This window comes from Hippopotamus amphibius, chromosome 2 (assembly GCF_030028045.1).
Source record: "Hippopotamus amphibius kiboko isolate mHipAmp2 chromosome 2, mHipAmp2.hap2, whole genome shotgun sequence".
Lineage (NCBI taxonomy): Eukaryota > Metazoa > Chordata > Mammalia > Artiodactyla > Hippopotamidae > Hippopotamus > Hippopotamus amphibius.
Window position 1 is genome coordinate 211,626,204 of NC_080187.1, and position 20,844 is coordinate 211,647,047.

General features: G+C 43.1%; 1 protein-coding gene across 3 annotated transcripts in view; it reads right to left on the minus strand.

Moving 5' to 3' along the window:
- The window catches only part of LARP6 (La ribonucleoprotein 6, translational regulator), a 51,960-nt gene that overhangs the window by 20,251 nt on the left and 10,865 nt on the right, over window positions 1–20,844 (minus strand). Inside the window, exon 2 of one of the 3 annotated variants that reach the window (XM_057724360.1) lies at window positions 3,343–3,487. In XM_057724360.1, the coding sequence (XP_057580343.1) occupies window positions 3,343–3,347 (5 nt within the window). In that variant the 5' untranslated portion in view covers window positions 3,348–3,487. Of the gene's footprint in view, window positions 1–250; window positions 716–3,342; window positions 3,488–20,844 lie in introns of those variants that run through there. The other 2 variants (XM_057724358.1, XM_057724361.1) reach the window with 2 other exon arrangements.

Here is a 20,844-nt window from a genome sequence, read left to right on the forward strand (position 1 = left end):
CCCACGTCCAGGCCCCTCAGATCCCCGCCGCCAGCCTCGGGCGCTCGCTGGGGCTACAAGGCTGCGGATCCGGGCACCAACAACCGCCAAATGCCGGTTCTGACTCCGCGGGACCGCCCAGAGCAGCGCCCCGGCGGCGGCGGGGCTGGCGACCCGCTGCGCCCGCGGAGTTGCGGTCCCCTAACTCGGGTTCGGCCGGGACTCGGGGCCGGCGGCTCCCACCGGGCCCGGACCGTGCCGCCGCGCCTACCTGTGCCCGCGGCTCGGCTCCTCCTCGCTGGCGCTGCCCCAGCCGGGGCTAAGGTAGCGAGCGGGGTCCCCCGCGCCCCGCGCCTCCGCCCCCTCCTCCTCCTCCTCCAGCTCCTCCGCGTCCTCGGCCTCCTGGATGGCGACGCGGATCTGCACCGCGGTCTCGGGCCCGGGCAGCGCCTCCTCGCCGGGCTGGGCCATGGCTCGCGGGCCGGCCGGGACTGCGGCGCCGCCGGGTCCCCGCGCCGCGAGGCAGAGCCGGCGGGCGGGGGCGACCGCGACGAGGGGGCGGGAGCGGTGCGAGCGGCTCTGCCCGCGGAAGGACGAGGGTCGCGGCGCCCCGCCTCGCGCCGCCGCCGCCGCCACCACGCCGACCGCCAGCCGAGCGCCGGCACAGGCGGGGCCCCGAAGGGGGAAGGCGCCTTCCTCCGCTCCCCTCCCGCAGAGGCCTGTCCGAGACTGATCCCCCGACCCGAGATCCCAGCCGTGCGCGCCCGCAGCTCTAGCGGCTCAAGCCCGAGAGGACGTGCCAGGGCTCCCTCCTCCCGCCCGCTCTTTTCCAGGCAGCCCGGAGGAGGGGAGGGGCGCGGCACATCTGACTTCACAGTCTGTGGATGGCTCCGGGGGTGGCAGGCACAGACAGCAGCTTAAGGGGCTCCTGTGCCTCCTGCGGGTTTCCCCTTCTGACTTGCACAGACGACTGCGATCTCCGCCGTAGGTCTCTTTGGCATACCCCACCCTACACTGTGCGTCCCGTCCGGTGAGGTCAGGGACTTGGCTCTTGCCCTGCCTCGTTCCGGTGGTTCCCAGAGTGTGGTCCCCAAACCAACAGCACCAGCTCTGCCTGCGAACTTGTTAGAGTTGCACATTCTCAGGGCCTACCCAGACCTCCTGATTAAGAAGCTATGATTCAGAACTTTGTGTTTTACCAAGCCCTCCAAGTGATGCTGAAGTTCACTAAAGTTTGAAATCCACTGCCCTCCGTGCCTCTTAGAATCTGCCCTGCATATAGTAAGCATCCAGATATTCATTGAGTGAGTAAAGGGAGCCGTTGAAATGCCAGTATGTTTGAAACCCTGCTATCTTTTCACAGTTAGCTTTATATTGAGTTCCATATCAGCCCTTCAAATGTGACCCAGAAACTAGGGACAGGGGCATAGAAATGAATAAAACCGCAATCTCTTTCACAAAGCTCATGATTTAGTGCCTTACGCATAATCTGTTCTGTTAATTTGCCACAGTAGGGCTTCAAAAGAATGGAACCCTGGACAGATACCCTTTGGCTCAAGAAATGGGGTCTTAAAAAGCAGCATCCTTGTAAAAGAACACTGTGCACTGGGCTCTGGGCGTCTGAGCTAGGCCAGGAGAGACCCAGGGGTGCAGTAAAGACAGCCTCTCTTTTTAAGGTTTGACTGGAATCTGCATCCCTTTCTTTTTCAGATCTCTCTTTTGAAAGAAGAGGTCCTAGAATGAGTAAATGAAGGAAGCGGGAGACCCTTGGTGTTCTGCCCCAGAACAGCTCCAGCCTGGAGTCTGAGCTATTGAGAGGAAGAGGCAAGAAGTCAAGAGGATCTTTTTCCAATTCAGCTGTGCCTCCCTCCAGGGCTACAGTGGTTATAGGACCTCCACATACCTGGTCCACCACGGCAATGAAGAGCAAGAGGAGAGAGATTTTCAAGCCCCTCCACACCTCCTGCTCTGATAACTTTAGTCCCTAAATTCACAAAACAATATGCATCATCTCATTTAAACTGTTCTGTGTGGCAGAGACTACAGGGATTAGTGACAATGGCTCCACTGGTACCAGGTTTTGTTGTTGTTGTTGTTCCTGTTTTTGTTTGTTTTTTTGGTACCAGGTTTTAATTTATATAGAAGTCATAGCTTATATCAGGGTTTCCAATTGCCTGATCATAAGAGTCCCCCTGGGGACTGCTTTAAAAATATAGATTCCTAGTCCTCCATAGTTTGAAAACTGGCTGTTGGTGGGTGAATCAGATCTGCAGAGGTGTTTTATTTGGTTGGGATTTTGAAAAAATAAATTGCATTTATATGTCCTTAGATCCAAATATTTCCACCTATGCTGATTCTGGTATTATTTATTTCTGACTCCACATAAAGGAATTTTGGATCTAGAAAGGATGTTATACACCATCCAGCCCTGAGCTCCTCTTGTTCTGGATTTGATACCCCCAAGAGTACAAACCTTTCTGCCAGGGCCCAACTGAGGGAAGGAAATGCAAAATTTGCATGAAATTATTAAGGCAACTTCACATTTGATTTGATTAGTCCTACCCACACACCTCATCATTTGTGTCATTGATGAAGGAACAGGCCTTTTAAAGGGCCCCTTCCGGTTTCCAGCTCCTTCCTTCATAGAGCTGTAGCCAGGGAATGAGGCCAGTTCCACCCAGGCCTGTGTTTAGCATCATTGCTGGGAGTTTGCATCAGTATATTGAGATGATTAGCAAAGTCTCCTTCAACAAAATCATGACCTCAGCCTGCAGATGACATCGTTCCCTTTCCCTGGAATCTTGAGAGCTCATTTTTATGGTAAACTCAAACTGGGACATGGCTTTTTCTCATAGTTTCTGAGGATAAAACAAAAGGAAAAACATTGACAAGGCATCAGGATGGCCTGAGGTTAAGTTAAAGCAAAAACTCAACCCTGAAAGACCATTCCAATAACCATAGATGAAGGAGGCATTTTATTTACTCGCTTAATCATTTGTTTAAACATGTAACAAATACCAGGCCCTGTGTGGGCCTCAACTTTGTAAAGTGACTAAGACATAATTAATGAATACCATGGATGGAGGGAGCCTGGAAAAGAGAGCCTTCAGTAATAAGAATGTGTCCACTGCAATAAACGTTGTAGCAGAAATCTGAAGATAGAGGCACAGCCTGTAAAAACATCACAAAGGATGTTTTGACACTTACTAGAAAAGCTTCCACCTAAGCAGCACAGTGTAGTGGAAAAAGCACTTGCTCTGGTATCAAATAGACCTGGAGTCAGACACCATCCTTGCCACATCTTAGCTACATAACCTCCTGCTGTTGTTTTCTTACCTGTAAAATAGTCTGAATGATCCTTACCTCATCAAGTTGGGGACGTAGATTAAATCAGAGTGTTTGTGGAAAATGTCTAGCGCAGCACTTGGCCCAGATTAGATGCTCAGTATATGCTGGTTTACACTGTGATGTGGCCTTCTAAGTACTTTCATACCAGGAAAGTCTTAGCCTGTATGGGGAACACAAATATTCTAGTTGCTGCCTATATATCTTCCTCCGTTGTAAATCAAGAAATTGGTATTTTTTGTCTAAATGCAAAAATCTTTATAAATTGAGGTAGCCCTTCAGAGCCAATTTAATTCTGAATACACTGACAAAACAGAACCTCTCTGGGCAGGAAATCAGCATCTTTCTATAGTTCATTTCTAGCTTCAATAAGAATTAAGATATCCATCACGTACATGAGGTGTTTCGTGAGACTTGTCCATCAATATACATTCTCCCGTGTTGAGTAATCTCAATTCCCTATAGCCACCTAGCTAGAAATTACATTTCCCAGAATGCTTTGCATATTGTTCTAATCATGTGACTAAATTCTGGGCAATAAGATGGGAGCAAAATGTTTTCTCTCACTTCTGGGTTGTGCTTCTAGAAATGCAGATGTGCTTCCCCGGACTTTTTCCTTTGCCCATTGGCTGGAGCAACCATGTTGGCCTCAACGATGGAAGCCACTTGTTAAAGATGTTGAAGATAGCAGAGAGAAACCCTGCACTGACTATTTAGTGAACCATAATCTGGACCATCATTTGAGGAAAAAAGAAATTCACACCTTGCTTGATCCTGTATTTTGAGATATCTTTGTTACAGCAGCTTAGCCTGTAACCTAACCAATGCCCAAGGATTTACTAAGATTGAATGAAATAATCTATGAAAGCAACTAGCTCAGGACTCAGGATATAGAAGCCACTCAATAAATTGGCATTAAGTTTTAATTAAAAATATCTGACAACTCAATACTGTTTGTTGCATGACAAAAGTATAACTTACGAATGAAGCAGAATTTAAAAAGGGATAGAATATGGTCTATCTTTCTAGGAGCTCATGTTCTAATGGGGGACTTGAATTCTTTATTTCTTCTCCTAATCCCTTTGCAAGAACAGTATCACCAGCATTACTAGTGGAAGTCCAGTCATTTTTGCAAGTGGCAGAAACAGTGGGGGCTTCCAGAAGACTCTCAGCTGTTGTCTCCCACTCCCTTAAGCTTGAAGTTCCCTCTCTCCCAAAAAAAGCAATATCCCAAGTGTAGGTCCCACCATTTAAAAATAACACCTTGCTGTTATAATATTAATTTCTTTGTGGCATACTATCAAATTGCTTGGCACATATTTCAGAGAGACAGTGTTTAAGCTTTGCCAGCCATTGATGCCTTGTAGAAGGCTAGTTTATCAAACTGATGGGGAGTATGCTACATTAAAAACAGATGGATTTTATTTGGGGGAAGGGATGTGAGAGGAGGGCTAGTTCTAGGAGAGGGTTCAGAAATTTCAAGGGTAAATGTGATTGGCAGAAATGCCAAGAAACACAAGCAGAGGCACTCATTGAGGGAAAGCCTGAAGAACTTGCACAAAGCTGGATCACACAGAACATGAGAGCCAGCTGCATTCTCTGGTCAGAAAGGTGAGTGCATCCCCGGTCCTCCAGTTCCTAGGAAGACACACAGAAGCCAAAGGTTCAGCCTGGTCGGGGTGAGAGCTCTATTAGGTCTGAGTTGTGTACATCAGTATTACCTAGGGAGTACTTAAAAAAAGTCTGATGCCCAGGCTGTGCCCCCCTCAATTAACTTCTGCTGGTGAGACCCAGGCATCAAAATCTTCCAAAGCTCCCAATGTGATTCAATATGTGGCAAAGGATCAGAACCTCCGTGTTAGATCTTTCAAGTTCATGTTCCTCCCCAGATCCCTCTTAAAAGGTCTAGAGACTGGCTACTGGCTCATTTGATCTCCAGGTGTTAGTGAAGAGCCCAGTTCAACATCAGTAGTTTCACAGAGTTTACTGAGAGACTAGGTGACTCAAAGGTGATTTTCTCAAGCGTATCATTCTTAGCAGAAGCAGACTTCTGACCAGGTTGCTGCAAACAGTCATGCAGGTTGTACATAGTACATGGATGCTTGGTAAAGGGGAGGAAGGCACTGAAATTACAGCCTAAATTCTGCTCACCCTTGCCTGGACTTGATGCAACTAGAAAGGGAAGAGGTGCCTATTTCTAATTCTCACAAAGGAGCTAAAGGGCTAATCGTGTCTCTGTTTTAGGCCTGCCTGAGATAGAGGCAAAGGGAGATTCAAGAACCATCTGTGTTGGAATTACCTGTGATCTTACTAAAACACAGGTTTCTGGGCCCTCATCCCAGATCTAATGAATCAGATCTTTGGGGAGGGGCTTAGAAATCTGTGTTAACAATATTCCAAGTGGTTTCTACCACGCTGAAGTTGGTGACCACTGGCCTAGCGTATGAGATAAGCTTTCAATGAAAATATACTGAGCATCTCCTACATGCCAAGGCTACAAGGGCAAAAAAGATCCTGTTCCCTCCTCAAGCACCTGATCTAGTGGGAGACACAGACAAAGAGTGTGGGTCCCAGGAGGAGCCCAAGCTATGAGCTCTTCTGGGGTTCAAATAGGTCTGGCACATTCAGAGAACCAGCAAGCAGACCCAGAAATCTCTACAAGAGGAAGCTCCTCCCAGGAGAATAGTCATCCCAGGGACACAGGAGCCAGGCACCACTAGCCTGACCCACTAACAAAGCCTCTACTGTCTGAAAGGAGGAGTGATTTGAAGGACCGCTTAGTGTCTGATGCGTGTTTGCACATGGGCCAAGGCCCTGCTACCCAACCCCTGTTTATGCCTTGTGGTTATATATCCAAGTTCCATGGAAAGCTGGGAACCTGTGTGTTAAAATGAAAAGAGCTGTTTTCCTATAACCAATGTAAATCATTTAGGCAGAAGGAAAATGACTTTGGAACCCCACTGATTGTACATATGCATAGAGGAGGAGGCATTCTTTGCCACTGCATAGAACAACATCTCACAGCTTTGGCACCTCTGAAGGCCCTCCTCAGCTACAGGATGGAGCCTGTGGTGCCTGGTGTACACAGCTGCCCAGGCGAGAGGGCATGTCTAGCTGAGAAGTACTGGGGCAGCAGAGGAGGGATGACCTATAGACACCAGGTGATGACTAGCTAGATTTGTCTGTGAGCACATGTGAGACCTCTCCCTCCAGGGCATTCCCACAGAAACTTGGGGAATGTTTGGGGGGAGAGGTGAGGATCAGGTACTAATGGCATTAGTGGGCGAGAAGGGGAAGGTGGCAGAAGATTCAGAAGATTGCGCTTTCCTTCATTATCATCCCTTTTTCAGAAGAAACTTAGTAACCAGTCAGAGTGACTTCTGATTTGTAGCCCAGACCAAGCACTCCAAGGAGCCCTGAGGCATGGGCACTGGCATGGGGCAGCGGTGCTGAGAGAAAGGGCAGACCTCAGGGGTCCTGGGGGGGGCGGGATGTGGGTCATTTCCTTTGCCCAGTTTGGGAGGTCCAGCACATCCTGGCCCCTGCCACCTTCCCACCCTTATCTCATGTCACCCCGGCCCTAGGTCTCTGTGCCAACCATGTGGAAATTCAGTTTATTCCAAGGCACCAACACTCTCGTTAGCTTCGGGTGCTTGAAGTGCTAATTCTCCCCCTTTCACAGGCCAGCCAACTCCTGCTAATCTGTCAGCCAAAATGTCACTCACTCAGGTGAACCTTTCTGGAGTCACCAGTTTAGTGTCTAGGACATTAAATGCAGTCCATGAACTCAGATGTGGAGAAAATGTAGCTCTTTGGGGTGATGGAAATTGAATCTCAGTTTTAGTTTGCACTTTTCCCATAACTTGGACTTGGATCAAAATTCCACACTGTCATCTGGTCTCCAGTCATTGGTTTTCCCAGGAATCTATCTACCAAGATGACTATATCATCAGTCAGGGGTTCTCCTGGTTGTCTCAATGCCAAGTTTGCTGCTTCAAGGCCAAGACTGGAGCACAGGGAACTTTGCTGGGTTTGCCATGACTTTGTGTGCCTAGAATCAACTCCACTGACACGGCCATTTTCCTCCTTTTTCCTCTTGCTTCCATTCTAGAGGAATCATTTTCTGGTTCCCGGAGAAGTTACTCCCATCTTAAACCTTATTCTGCTCAATAGTTGCTAATGTCTTTCCCAAAACTTTTTATTATTTTCATAGATACAGAAAGGTTGAAAGAATAATAAAACGATCATCCTTATAAGCTCTACTGGATTAAAAGATTTTAATATTTTTCCATCATTGCTTCCTCACCTCTAAGTACTCCAGACTGTGTCTTCTAAAAATAAAGGCATTTGCCTACATAACCAGAACACCATGGTCACACCTAACAAAATTATCAGTATTTCCACAAAATCGTCTAATATCTAGTTCATATTTGAATTGCCCCCAAATGTTCCATTCCAATAATTTTTTATGCTTAAAAACAAAAACCAGCGTCCAACTGAGTCACATTGCATTTTGTCTTTATACCCTTTTAAATATAGTTTTAATCTGGAATACTTTTTCTCTGACTTTTTATATTGCTGCTGCTGTTGCTTCATGAAATTGACTTTTTTGAAGGATTCATGTAAGTTAACCTGAAAGACTAAGGCTTTCTGTAAACAAAAGTCAAAGAACTGCGCTGCAAATTTTTCTAAACCAACTGTCCTGGTTTGCTCAGGATTGAGGGTTTTCTCTGACCATGAAATTTCTGTGCCCATACTAAGAAAGTCCTGGGCAAACCAGGATGAGCTGATCACCCTAGAGGCAAGGAGGCACAGAATTGGATATTTGCTTTAATGGTTGCAAGGTGCAAGACAAAACCCCAATAATAATAATAACAATATCATGCAGCCACACTTGATTGATAAATGGTTTCATAAGCATCCTATGATTATATTTTTGCAACACTCATCATAGTTTGACTCTGTTTAATGTCTAAATTTTCAACAGATAGTAAACTCCATGAAGGTAGGGACATGTATATCTTTCTCATTACTCTAATCTCATCGTCTCCCCAAAGTCCTTGTACACAGCAAGTGTTTATTAACTATTTGTTGAATGAAGGAATAATTTAATGATGTCAAGGTACTTCACAACTGAATGTATAAAGTAGAATTCAGCATATAGTTTATGAGTGCTCAGAGAAGACAATTTTAAACAGTAAGACTGCAGCCCTGGTTGGTAATCTCCATATCCCTAATCACCTAATAGTGTCAGGTTACATTGCCTGCATGGCAAGATTCAGACCTTAGCTTCTAAGTCCTCAGAGGCATCATGCAGTGAGGGTACAGATAAAAGAAGCGGGTATCTGGGAATCTGAAGACACTTAACCCAATGCTAAACAGCACTGGCCCATGTACTAGGGTTCTAAGGAAATCAATAACACTGCAAGAAAATTAAATTAAATCAAGTGGAAATTAAAATAATAATTCTACTCAGTCCTTGTCCTTTTCTCCAGAGTTGAACCCCTTCAGACCATTAAATGATTGGAGACCAAGAAGGAAGGGGTAGGGTTGGGAGGGCAGTTGAAATATGGTATATTTCTGGACCTGGCCTGAACTTCAGGTGGACTCAAGGTCACGGCTGGTCTTTGGGCTGGAGATTTGGTGACAGACTTGAGGTAGCACTGGACGGATCAGTTGGAGGCTGATCTGAAGTAGAAGCTTGAAGGCCCAGCGCCCTGGACTGGCAAGTCCAAGTGGAAGACACCACAACTCAATGCATGCTCTCTCACTCCTTTCTCCCTCTCCAGAGGAAGGTCCCAGGCTAACTCATAAAGGGATGACTTAGTGGCAAGAATCCTTAGTTTAGATGCTCACCAGAGACAGAGGTGTGTGGGATGCCATGAAGTATCAACTAAAAGCTGAGAGACAAGAGTATTTAGAAAAGAAAAGAACTTCTTAACTGTGAAGGACTTTTGAAATGCATGATGAGATCTGGTTTTTTAACCATCAGCAGAGTACTTTTCATGTGTCCCTCACACTAAAGTGGGGGACAGAAGTACTGAGAAGACACCAAAGTACAGTTAAGGAGATAAAGGGAATGACCATTTAAGGAGCAAATACTGTGTGCTGTGCACATGACCTCACTTACTCCTTTAGCAATCCCAATGAGGTCTTTTTCAGGGAAACTGAGGTTTAGCAAAACTAAGTGACTTTCTAAAGGTTATATGGCTGGGCTGTGGCAGACATGAAGAGTTATACCTGTACTGTCTGACTTCAAATCTACACCTTTCCCACTATCCTACCCTGCATTCTTCTGGAGATGCAGTGGGACTAAACCCTGAACAGTCTTAGAAACGGGAGAATTATTAAATCTGGGTGAAGAAGACCATCACGGCTGTCATGTGATTTGAAGGGCACTGGAAAGACTTTTTTCTCCCCAATTTTCTCTACACACCTACCACACTGCCTGAAATCTTAGCATGCATTGCTTTGAGACAAATACTGGGGTCAGGGAGCTCAAAGACATTCTAAATGAACTAGTCTGATCCACAGGTCATAGAGTGAGGTGTTCCGTATTCCTCCTCTCTGTCACCTCTATTCTGATATGTTCCAGGTGCTCCAGCACCTCCATTTCTCAATATTAGCTGTGAACTTGAGAGCATTGTGTTTCCCTTCTCTTTGGCATGATTGTCCTTCGCCCTTGGGGGAGGGGGAGGAGTGCTAATAGCCTGGACAGTGGCCAGATTATTCCATTTTGCAATCTCCAGCCACAGCTGCTAAAGAAAACTTATACTGTGTTTTCATTCAGTGGGGAAAACATGTTTTGTTTTGCACTCTTGCGTAACCATGAAACATCTGGGGTAACAGCTTAAAACTTCCCTCCAATGTCACATTTGGGCTAAATGATATAGAAAAATGCTCACCTTGAAATGTAAGCTATAAGAGAATACGTCATTATCACACGTGTTTGGATGCATAACCAGCGGGGAGTCATCCAGGGCTTATAATCTGAGCCCTCTAAAATAAAACCTACTGCACTTACCCTACATCACATTGTCCCTTGCAAATAAATGGTTAGGGCCCAGAAAATGGTATTTGGGCACTCAAAAGGGGAAACACTCAAGAGGGCTTAGAAAGGATTCGTCAGTGCTTTCAACTGGCAGTTCTCAAACTTGAGTGGGCATTAGAGTCTCCTAGAAGACCTGTTAAAATGCAGATTGGCTCCCATTCCCAGAGTTTCTGGTTCAGTAACTCAGAGAATTTGCATTTCTAATAAGTTCCCAGGTGATACTGAGGCTACTGCTCTGGGGACCAAATTTTGAGAATCTCAGCTTTAAACCTTGGTCAACCTAAGTAAGGAACTGAATACAATACAAAGATTGGCAAAAATTGTATACGTTGCAATGCCCAGTTTCATGCTCTGTTTTGTTTTTCTAAATGGGTAAGAATTGGTGCTAAAATGAGATGATGGAGGGAGAAAAGATGGCGGCAAAGCAGAGGGACATGGAATGCATCCCTCTCCACAGATGCATTGGGAACGCACCAAAAGACGCAATAATTCCCACAGAGAACCAAATGAACACCAGCAGACGGCCTCAGACACCAGAAAAAACCGCAAGGATCCCGACATAACCGGTAGGGAGGCATCTATGATGGCTCAAAGAGGGTGAAGCGGCTGAGCTGTGGCAGACAGGAGGGAGTGAGAAACACACGGAGGGTCCGCACCACAGCTCAGTGTTCCTGGACTGAGACGTGGATTCACAGCTGAACAGAGGGTCTGGGAGCGGGAGCATGGGAACCGGAGAGCTGGTTTGGGGTGAGAAACATTGTTGCCAGTAAGGTGATGGACCGAGAGGACAGGAGGGAAGAGGTCTGCGGCGAGGAGTGCCTGCCCCTGAGAGCTGCCCGGCCCTGATGGCAGCTGGATGCTGCAGGCTCACGGGCGGGGTGGAGGAGCCATGGGCATAACCTCTTTCTCTCTTTAGGCACCTGCAACGGGCAGTGGAGGGACCCCTGTGGGCCATCTAAGGTACTCAGGGATAACAAGGACCTTCAGGCCCTCGGGGGGGGCTAGCTTAAAGCCCCGGCAGGCAGCCGAGAGCAGGCTTGGAAAGCTGGCAGCAGGGAGACTGCTGAGAACAAAAAAACCCAGAGAGAGGCCCAACTCTGAGACATTCTGTTTACACCTGAGCCACTGGCATCTCTCTGCAACAGGCACCTCCAAGCCCGACTGAAACAACAGTGCGCCACTGCTCACTCACTCCCAGGGGAAGGAGCCACTATTGTACCCTCTCCCTCCCCAAACACCAACGCTTACAGACCAACAATAAGGGAAGCTCTGCTGGTCACAAAATAATACAAAAAACCCAAGGTGAGTAGAAGGACACTTACAGCTGAAACTCTAAGGGAACAGAAATATTAGTATCAATTCTATTGAGCTGGTCCATTCTGGGATCAGTTCTAGTTTTTTTTTTTTTTCTTTATTAATTACTATCCTAGCCCTAAGGGATCTACAAATTTTATAATATATTTTTTATTCTATTTTTTATTCTTTTTTTTTTTTTTTTTAAATTTATTTGTTTTATCTATTGGCTGCGTTGGGTCTTTGTTGCTGCACATGGGCTTTCTCTAGTTGCTGCGAGTGGGGGCTACTCTTCATTGAGTTGTGCAGGCTCCTCATTGTAGTGGCTTCTCTTGTTGCGGAGCACAGGCTCTAGGCGCATGGGCTTAGTTGCTCAATAGTTGCGGCACACGGGCTCAATAGTTGTGGCTCACGGGCTCCAGAACACAGGCTCAATAGCTGTGGCGCACAGGCTTAGTTGCTCTGTGGCATGTGGAATCTTCCCAGAGCAGGGCTTGAACCCATGTCCCCTGCACTGGCAGGTGGATTCTCAAACACTGGGCCATCTAGGAAGTCCTTTTTTACTCTATTTTTATTTTTAGCCTTTTTATATACTTCTATTTCTAGCTAAGTTTTTTGTACTACAGACTATATATCTCTCCTACCTTCTTTTCATCTCTATCTTTTATACATTTCTATTCCTTTCTTTTTATTTGCAATTTCCAGTCACACTACGCTCTTCTGTTGCCCTGTCTTCCATCCTTTTCTAGTTTATTTTATCTTAACAAACTTATAAGCAACACTATCGATCTGCTCAGACTCCTTGCTTGATTCTCCAGATGACACACTGCCTTGGTATTTAATATTAGGTTTTTGTCTTTATCTTAGTTCTTAGTATAATTGTCTAGTTTCATTCTGAGAATCTCCATTCTGTCTGGTGGTACTCTAGCTCTTTTTTATATTTGATCCTAGCTTTCAATATCTCCCTGGATTTGTATGTGTAAGGTGTTATTTGTTTGTTTGTTTTTGCTTTTGTTTCTGTTTTGTTCTGTTTTGGTTTTCAATTTCTGTTGGTTTTCTCTTTGAATATCTGATAGCATACTGGGGTTCTTCTGTCAGGTATTTCTAGTGCCTTATGTCCTATTGGATTCAGTAATTGTATGTCTTATACATGTATGTGTTTCCTAGACTTAGTATTTGTTTGACCCAACACTCGGCCATTAGTCTGGGGCTTGGACAGTCTTCTATAAACACCTCTACTGCCGGGACAAGCAACCCCAGAAGTTTGGACTACCATGAGGAAACAAAGAAACACCATGCAGGCAAAGGAGCAGGAAAAAAAAACCACAAGACCAAATAAATGAAGAGGAAATAGGAAAAATGCCTGGAAAAGAATTCAGAGTAATGATAGTAAAAATGATACAAAATCTCGATAACCAAATAGAGAAAGTACAAGAAACAGTTCATAAGAACTCAGAAGAACTAAAGAACAAACAAACAGCAATGGATAACAAAATAACTGAAATTAAAAATACTCTAGATGCTATAACCAGCAGAATAACTGAGGCAGAAGAATGAATACGTGAGTTGGAAGATAGAATGGGGGAAATAAACGCCACAGAGCAGGAAAAAGAAAAAAGAATAAAAAGAATAGAAGACAGTCTCAGAGACCTCAGTGATAACATTAAGCACACCAACATTCGAATTATAGGCATCCCAGAAGAAGAAGAAAAAAGGAAATGGTCTGAGAAAATATTTGAAGAGGTTATAGTGGAAAACTTCCCCAACATGGGAAAGGAAATAATGAACCAAGTCCAAGAAGCACAGAGAGTCCCATACAGAATAAACCCAAGGAGAAATACACCAAGACACATATTAATCAAACTAACGACAATTAAACACAAAGAAAAAATATTAAAAGCAGCAAGAGAAAAGCAACAAATAACATATAAGGGAAAACACATCAGGATAACAGCTGACCTTTCTACAGAAACTCTGCAGGCCAGAAGGGAATGGCAGGATATACTGAAAGTCCTGAAAGAGAAAAACCTACAGCCAAGAATACTCTACCCAGCAAGAATCTCATTCAGATGTGACGGAGAAATCAAAAGCTTTCCAGACAAGCAAAAGTTAAGAGAATTCAGCACCACCAAACCAGCCTTACAACAAGTGCTAAAGGAACTTCTCTAAGTAGGAAACACAAGAAAAGGAAAACACCTACAAATACAAACCCAAAACAATCAAGAAAATGGTAATTGGAACACACATGTCAATAATCACCTTAAATGTAAGTGGATTAAATGCTCCAACCAAAAGACAGACTGGCTGAATGGAGACAAAAAGAAGACCCTTCTATATGCTGCCTACAAGAAACCCACTTCGGACCAAGGGATACATATAGACCGAAAGTAAAGGGATGGAAAAAGATATTCCATGCAAATGGAAGTCAAAAGAAAGCTGGAGTAGCAATACTCATATCAGACAAATTAGACTTTAAAGAATATTACAAGAGACAAGGAAGGACACTACATAATGATCAAGGGATCCATTCAAGAAGAACATATCACAATGGTAAATATCTATGCACCCATCATAGGAGCACATCAATACATAAGGCAAATGCTAACAGCCATAAAAGGGGACATTGACAGTAACACAATAATAGTGGGAGACGTGAACACCCCACTTACATCAATGGACAGATCATCCAAATGGAAAATAAATAAGGACACGCAAGCTTTAAATGACAATTAGACCATCTCAACTTAATTGATATTTATAGGACATTCCATCCAAAAATGACAGAATACACTTTCTTCTCAAGTCCACACGGAACATTTTCCAAGAGAGATCACATCTTGGGTCACAAATCAAACCTCAGTAAATTCAAGAAAATTGAAATCATATCAAGCATCTTCTCAGACCACAATGCCGTGAGACCAGATATCAATTACAGGAAAAAAAATGCAAAAAAGACAAACACATGGAGGCTAAACAATTCACTCTTAAACAACCAAGAAATCATTAAAGAAATCAAAGAGGAAATAAAAAAATATCTAGAAACAAACGACAATGAAAACACAACAACCCAAAACCTATGGGACACAGCAAAAGCAGTTCTAAGAGGGAAGTTTATAGCAATACAGTCCTACCTTAAGAAACAAGAAAATTATCGAAGAAACAACCTAACCTTACACCTAAGACAATTAGAGAAAGAAGAACAAAGAAACCCCAAAGGGAGCAGAAGGAAAGAAATCATAAAGATCAGAGCAGAAATAAATGAAAAAGAAAGGAAGGAAGCAATAGCAAAAATAAATAAAACTAAAAGCTGGTTCTTTGAGAAGATTAACAAAATGGATAAACCATTAGCCAGACTCATTAAGAAAAAAAGGGAGAAGATGCAAATCAATAGAATGAGACATGAAAAAGGGCAAGTAACAACGGACACCACAGAAATACAAAAGATCATGAGAGACTACCACAAGCAACTATATGCCAGTAAATTGGATAACCTGGAAGAGATGGATAAATTCTTAGAAAAATACAATCTTCCAAGACTGAACCAGGAAGAAATAGAAACTATGAACAGACCAATTACAAGTACGGAAGTTGAGGCAGTGATTAAAAATCTCCCAACAAACAGAAGCCCAGGACCAGAAGGATTCATGGGAGAATTCTATCAAACATTTTGAGAAGAGCTAACACCTATCCTTCTCAAACTCTTCCAAAATATAGCAGAAGGAGGAACACTCCCAAACTCATTCTACGAGGCCACCATCACCCTGATACCAAAACCAGGCAAAGATGTCACAAAAAAAGAAAACTACAGGCCAATATCATTGATGAATATAGATGCAAAAATCCTCAACAAAATACTAGCTAATGGAATCCAACAGCACATTAAAAAAATCATATACCATGATCAAGTGGGGTTTATCCCTGGGATGCAAGGATTCTTCAATATACGCAGATCAATCAACGTGATACATCATATCAACACATTGAAGGATAAAAACCATATGATCATCTCAATAGATGCAGAAAAAGCTTTTGACAAAATTCAACATCCATTTATGATAAAAGCTCTCCAGAAAATGGGCATAGAAGGAAATTACCTTAACATAATAAAGGCCATATATGAGAAAGCAAAAGCTAACATCGTTCTAAATGGGGAAAAACTGAAAGAATTCCCTCTTAGAACAGAAACAAGACAAGGGTGTCCACTCTCATCATTATTATTCAACATAGTTTTGGAAGTTTTAGCCACAGCAATCAGAGAAGAAAAAGAAATAAGAGGAATCCAAATTGGAAAAGAAGAAGTAAAATTGTCACTCTTTGCAGATGACATGATATTATACATAGAAAACCCTAAAGGTAGAGACCAGAAAACTGCTAGCACTCATTGATGAATTTAGTAAAGTAGCAGGATACAAAATTAATGCACAGAAATCTCTTGCATTCCTATACACTAACAACAGAAGAGCAGAAAGAGAAATTAAGGAAACTCTCCCATTCACCATTGCAACAAAAAGAAGAAAATACCTAGGAATAAATCTGCCTAAGGAGGTAAAAGATCTGTATGCAGAAAACTTTAAGACACTGATGAAAGAAATCAAAGACGACACAAACAGATGGAGGGACATACCACGTTCCTGGAATGGAAGAATCAACATTGTGAAAATGACTGTACTACCCAAAGCAATTTACAGATTCAATGCAATCCCCATCAAATTACCAATGGCATTTTTCACAGAACTAGAGCAAGAAATCTCATGATTTGTATGGAAATGCAAAAGACCCCGAATAGCCAAAGCAATCTTGAGAAGGAAAAATGGAGTTGGTGGAATCAGGCTTCCTGACTTCAAACTATACTACAAGGCCATAGTGATCAAGACAGTATGATACTGGCACAAAAATAGAAAGGAAGATCAATGGAATAGAATAGAGGACTCAGAAGTAAGCCCAAACACATATGGGCACCTTCTCTTTGACAAAGGAGGCACGAATATACAATGCAAAAAAGACAGCCTCTTCAATAAGTGGTGCTGGGAAAATTGGACAGCTACATGTAAAAGAATGAAATTCGAACACTTCCTAACACCATACACAAAAATAAACTCCAAATGGATTAAAGACCTACATGTAAGGCCAGACACTATAAAACTCCTAGAGGAAACCATAGGCAGAACACTCTATGACATCCATCAAAGCAAGATCCTTTTTGACCCACTTCCTAGAATCATGGAAATAAAATCAAGAATAAACAAATAGGACCTAGTGAAACTTAAAAGCTTTTGCACAGTGAAAGAAACCATAAACAAGACAAGAAGGCAACCCTCAGAATGGGAAAAAATAGTTGCCAACGAGACAACGGACAAAGGATTAATCTCCAAAATATACAAGCAGCTCATGCAGCTTAATACCGAAAAAGCAAATAACCCAATCCACAAATGGGCAGAAGACCTGAATAGACATTTCTCCAAAGAAGACATACAGATGGCCAACAAACACATGAAAAGATGTTCAACATCACTAATTATCAGAGAAATGCAAGTCAAAGCCACAGTGAGGTATCACCTCACACCAGTCAGAATGGCCATCATCACAAAATCTAGAAACAACAAATGTTGGAGAGGGTGTGGAGAAGAGGGACCTCTCCTGCACTGTTGGTGGGAATCTAAGTTGGTACAGGCACTATGGAAAACAGTGTGGAGGTTCCTTCAAAAACTACAAATAGAACTACCACATGATCCAGTAATCCCACTACTGGGCATATACCCAGAGAAAACCATAATCCCAAAAGAAACATGTACCATAATGTTTATTGCAGCACTATTTACAATAGCCAGGACATGGAAGCAACCTAAATGCCCATCAACAAATGAATGGATAAAGATGATGTGGCATATATATACAATGGAATATTACTCAGCTATAAAAAGGAATGAGATGGAGCTATATGAAATGAGGTGGATAGACCTAGAGTCTGTCATACAGAGTGAAGTAAGTCAGAAAGAGAAAGACAAATATTGTATGCTAACTCATATATATGGAATCTAAAAATGGTACTGATGAACTCAGTGACAAGATAAGAACAAGGACGCAGATGCAGAGAATGGACTGGAGAACTCGAGGTCTGGGGGGGCGGGGGGTGAAGGGGAAGCTGTGACGAAGCGAGAGAGTAGCATAGACATATATATACTACCAACTGTAAAACAGATAGCCATTGGGAAGTTGCTGTATAACAAAGGGAGTTAAATTAGAGGATGGATGATGCCTTAGAGGACTGGGACGGGGAGGGTAGGGGGGAGTCGAGGGAGGGAGGGTATATGGGGATATGTGTATAAATACAGATGATTGACCTTGGTGTACCTCAAAAACTGGTACAAGAGTGTAAAGCAATTATATTCCAATAAAAAAAAATAAAATAAAATGAGATGATGACACAGTCATTGATGGTGGGAGGGCCTTTGGTACAAACTTTCTAAAAAAACTGACAGTAAATAAATATTTATAGGTATTGAACTAGTAATCCCACTTCTAAATATCTCTAAGGAAATAATCAGAAATATATGCAAAGACTAAGGTATAGGAATATTTACTGCAGCTTTATATAAAATGGTAGGGACTTGGAAATCACATAAATACCCAATAGTTCATAAATTATAATAATATCCATACAATGGAGTATTATGTGGCTATCAAAGTCCTTAGGAAATTTTTTTAATGATGAGAGGAGATGCTTGTGATGGTACTATTAAATGAAAGCTCAAGGCATAGAGCTACGTATATAGTATATGAAATGCATAATTCATATATGCTGCTATAAATAGCACATCAACTAAGGAAATTCGCTGCAATGTTAACAGTGATGAATTCTGGATCACACTGTATTTGCATAACAGATACTAAGCATTTCCTCCCTACTTGATCTTCTAAAATAACGTGTCCTACCTATAGCCCCATCCTTCCAAATTCAAAAGGGGAATCTTAGGCCCCACCCTTCCAGAGTTAGGTGATTGGACTTGCACGGACACTTGACCCGAGGTGAACCTATCTGAGGCTCCGACACAAAACTGGACGAGCGAACTCAGAAACTGCGGTTACGTAGCTGAGGGATAAGTAAACTTAGGACTGGTGACCATCTCAGGCTGTGTGCAAGTAGAGGAGGCTGGCAGAGATCTGCAGCTCTACTGGTCGTCACCATCTGCCGGTTCAGTAGCTAAGCAGCACACGCACCCACACACAAATCCTCTTTAAAAAGCATGGGTGGGGAAAGGTTGTGAACATTAAACTGTAACACTTTTGTCCCTGTTACATTTCCAACAATCTCCCTTTTTTGGCCTGGAGGTAATTACATAGGGTCTTAAATTTTAACAGGTGACTTTTGCTTATTCATGTGTATTTGGTTTTTCATAATCTCACACGCTCAATGTGTTGTTGCTTTTATTAACAGGAAAATGTTATTAAAATTAGAACACTGAGATGCAGCTGGAAAAAAAATTATTTACTGGAGTGCTTCCTAGTTGAGTACTTGTCCTCACCCCCAACCTTCCTATTTTTGACATGCTGAGCTTCAGAAACTGAGAGGTTTTCTTTGGTTTCTTCCACTTTGGTTCAAAATCCAGGGGATAGTTTATTTTAAGTTTGTAATATGTCCATGCAAAATTCTTGTCCTGTGGAGAGCAAAGCCCTGTCATTTCCCCCGGCAACTCTCTGAGGATTCCAGCAGCAAAGACTGATGCCGAATCAAAGATGCAGAGCATGGTTTTCCCCATTGATTTATAGACTCAAAGATTGGAAGGGGTGAGTCATCAGCAAATTGAATTGGGAGGGATTGCTGCAGAGCAGCCCACACTTTGTCAAAAAATCCTGCTGCGATATCACGCTAGCTCCACTGGTTTTTCATCTTTAGAAATATGAGTGAATGCCATATACGTAGTTACCGCTTTTTCGTGACACATCACATTCATGTGAAGTTGCATCTACCCCAAAGGGTAAAACAGTTCAGGACAGAACTATTTGGAATAAGCCTATTAGGTAATTCTTCTCCCTCTCAAAGTCACCATCTCATCATCTTCCCTACTGGGAATCAAATTCTAACTAAAACATAATTGGAATTGGTTTTAAGAATTTTTAGATATGCTGTAAGATCTTTAAGGGGAGGACTGCTTCTGTCATGCTTGATTTTATCCTCAGTTTGTGGAATGAGTGTAAAAACATTCATGCAGTGCTAGGAGATAAACCTAGGGGATGAGTACTTAGAAGTAACTTCCTGAGTGGTCCGGTTTAGGGATTCAGAATTGTGGTTTAGCAGCCTGGGAAGATGTTGGGGATCAAGTTGTGATACAATTTAGGGTTTCCAAAAGTGTGTGTATTCTAAAAGGATGAGAAAATTGTCAAGAAGGAGAAAATTGTTGTCACTTTGATAAGAGAGGAAATTTAGGCCAGAGAAGTTCCATAAGCAGAATTCAAAAAAGATGTTGTGTCCATGAGGAGAGTAATTCTGATTTGAAATCACGCAGTGGATCTATGCCTAGAGCAAAAGGGGACCTTATCTCCCAAGAGCTTCCAAGGCCTGAGAGAGAAACAACTCTTAATGATGGATTGCCAAGCAGAGGTAACCTCAGTCTAAACCTGCAGTTGACCCAATTTTAATACCAATTGTACTCTGCTATTCCCTCACGGAGGTTAAACATCACGTACAGTCAAAAGAGCTAACTCAACCTATGATGATAGAAGAATAGGAGGAGGGTTAAGATGAGGAGGAAGAAGAAAATACTGATTACCTTTTCTTTAGGGAGACTTTACCAGGACATATACATCAGGTAGTGTTTGTTTTATAACATATTACCCCACAACATAATGACTTAAAAACACAACCAATAATTTAGCTCACAACTCCATGGGTTGGTTGGGAAGTTCTTCTGTGTAGACAGGCTTGACTGATTCTACTGGACTTACACAAGTTTCTCCAGTCAGCTGGCATGTTGGCAGTGGCTGGATGATCTAGGATGGCCTCACTCAGATGTTTGGCATTTACAAGGCTCTTGGTAAGGGTCTGGTTTCTGCTGCACATGGCCTCTCACCCTCTAGCAGGCTAGACTGGGCTCACTGACACAGTAACGTTAGGGTTCTAAGCATAGCAAGAGGACGAGCCCAATACTCAAGTGCTTTCAAAGCCTCAGCTTGCAACA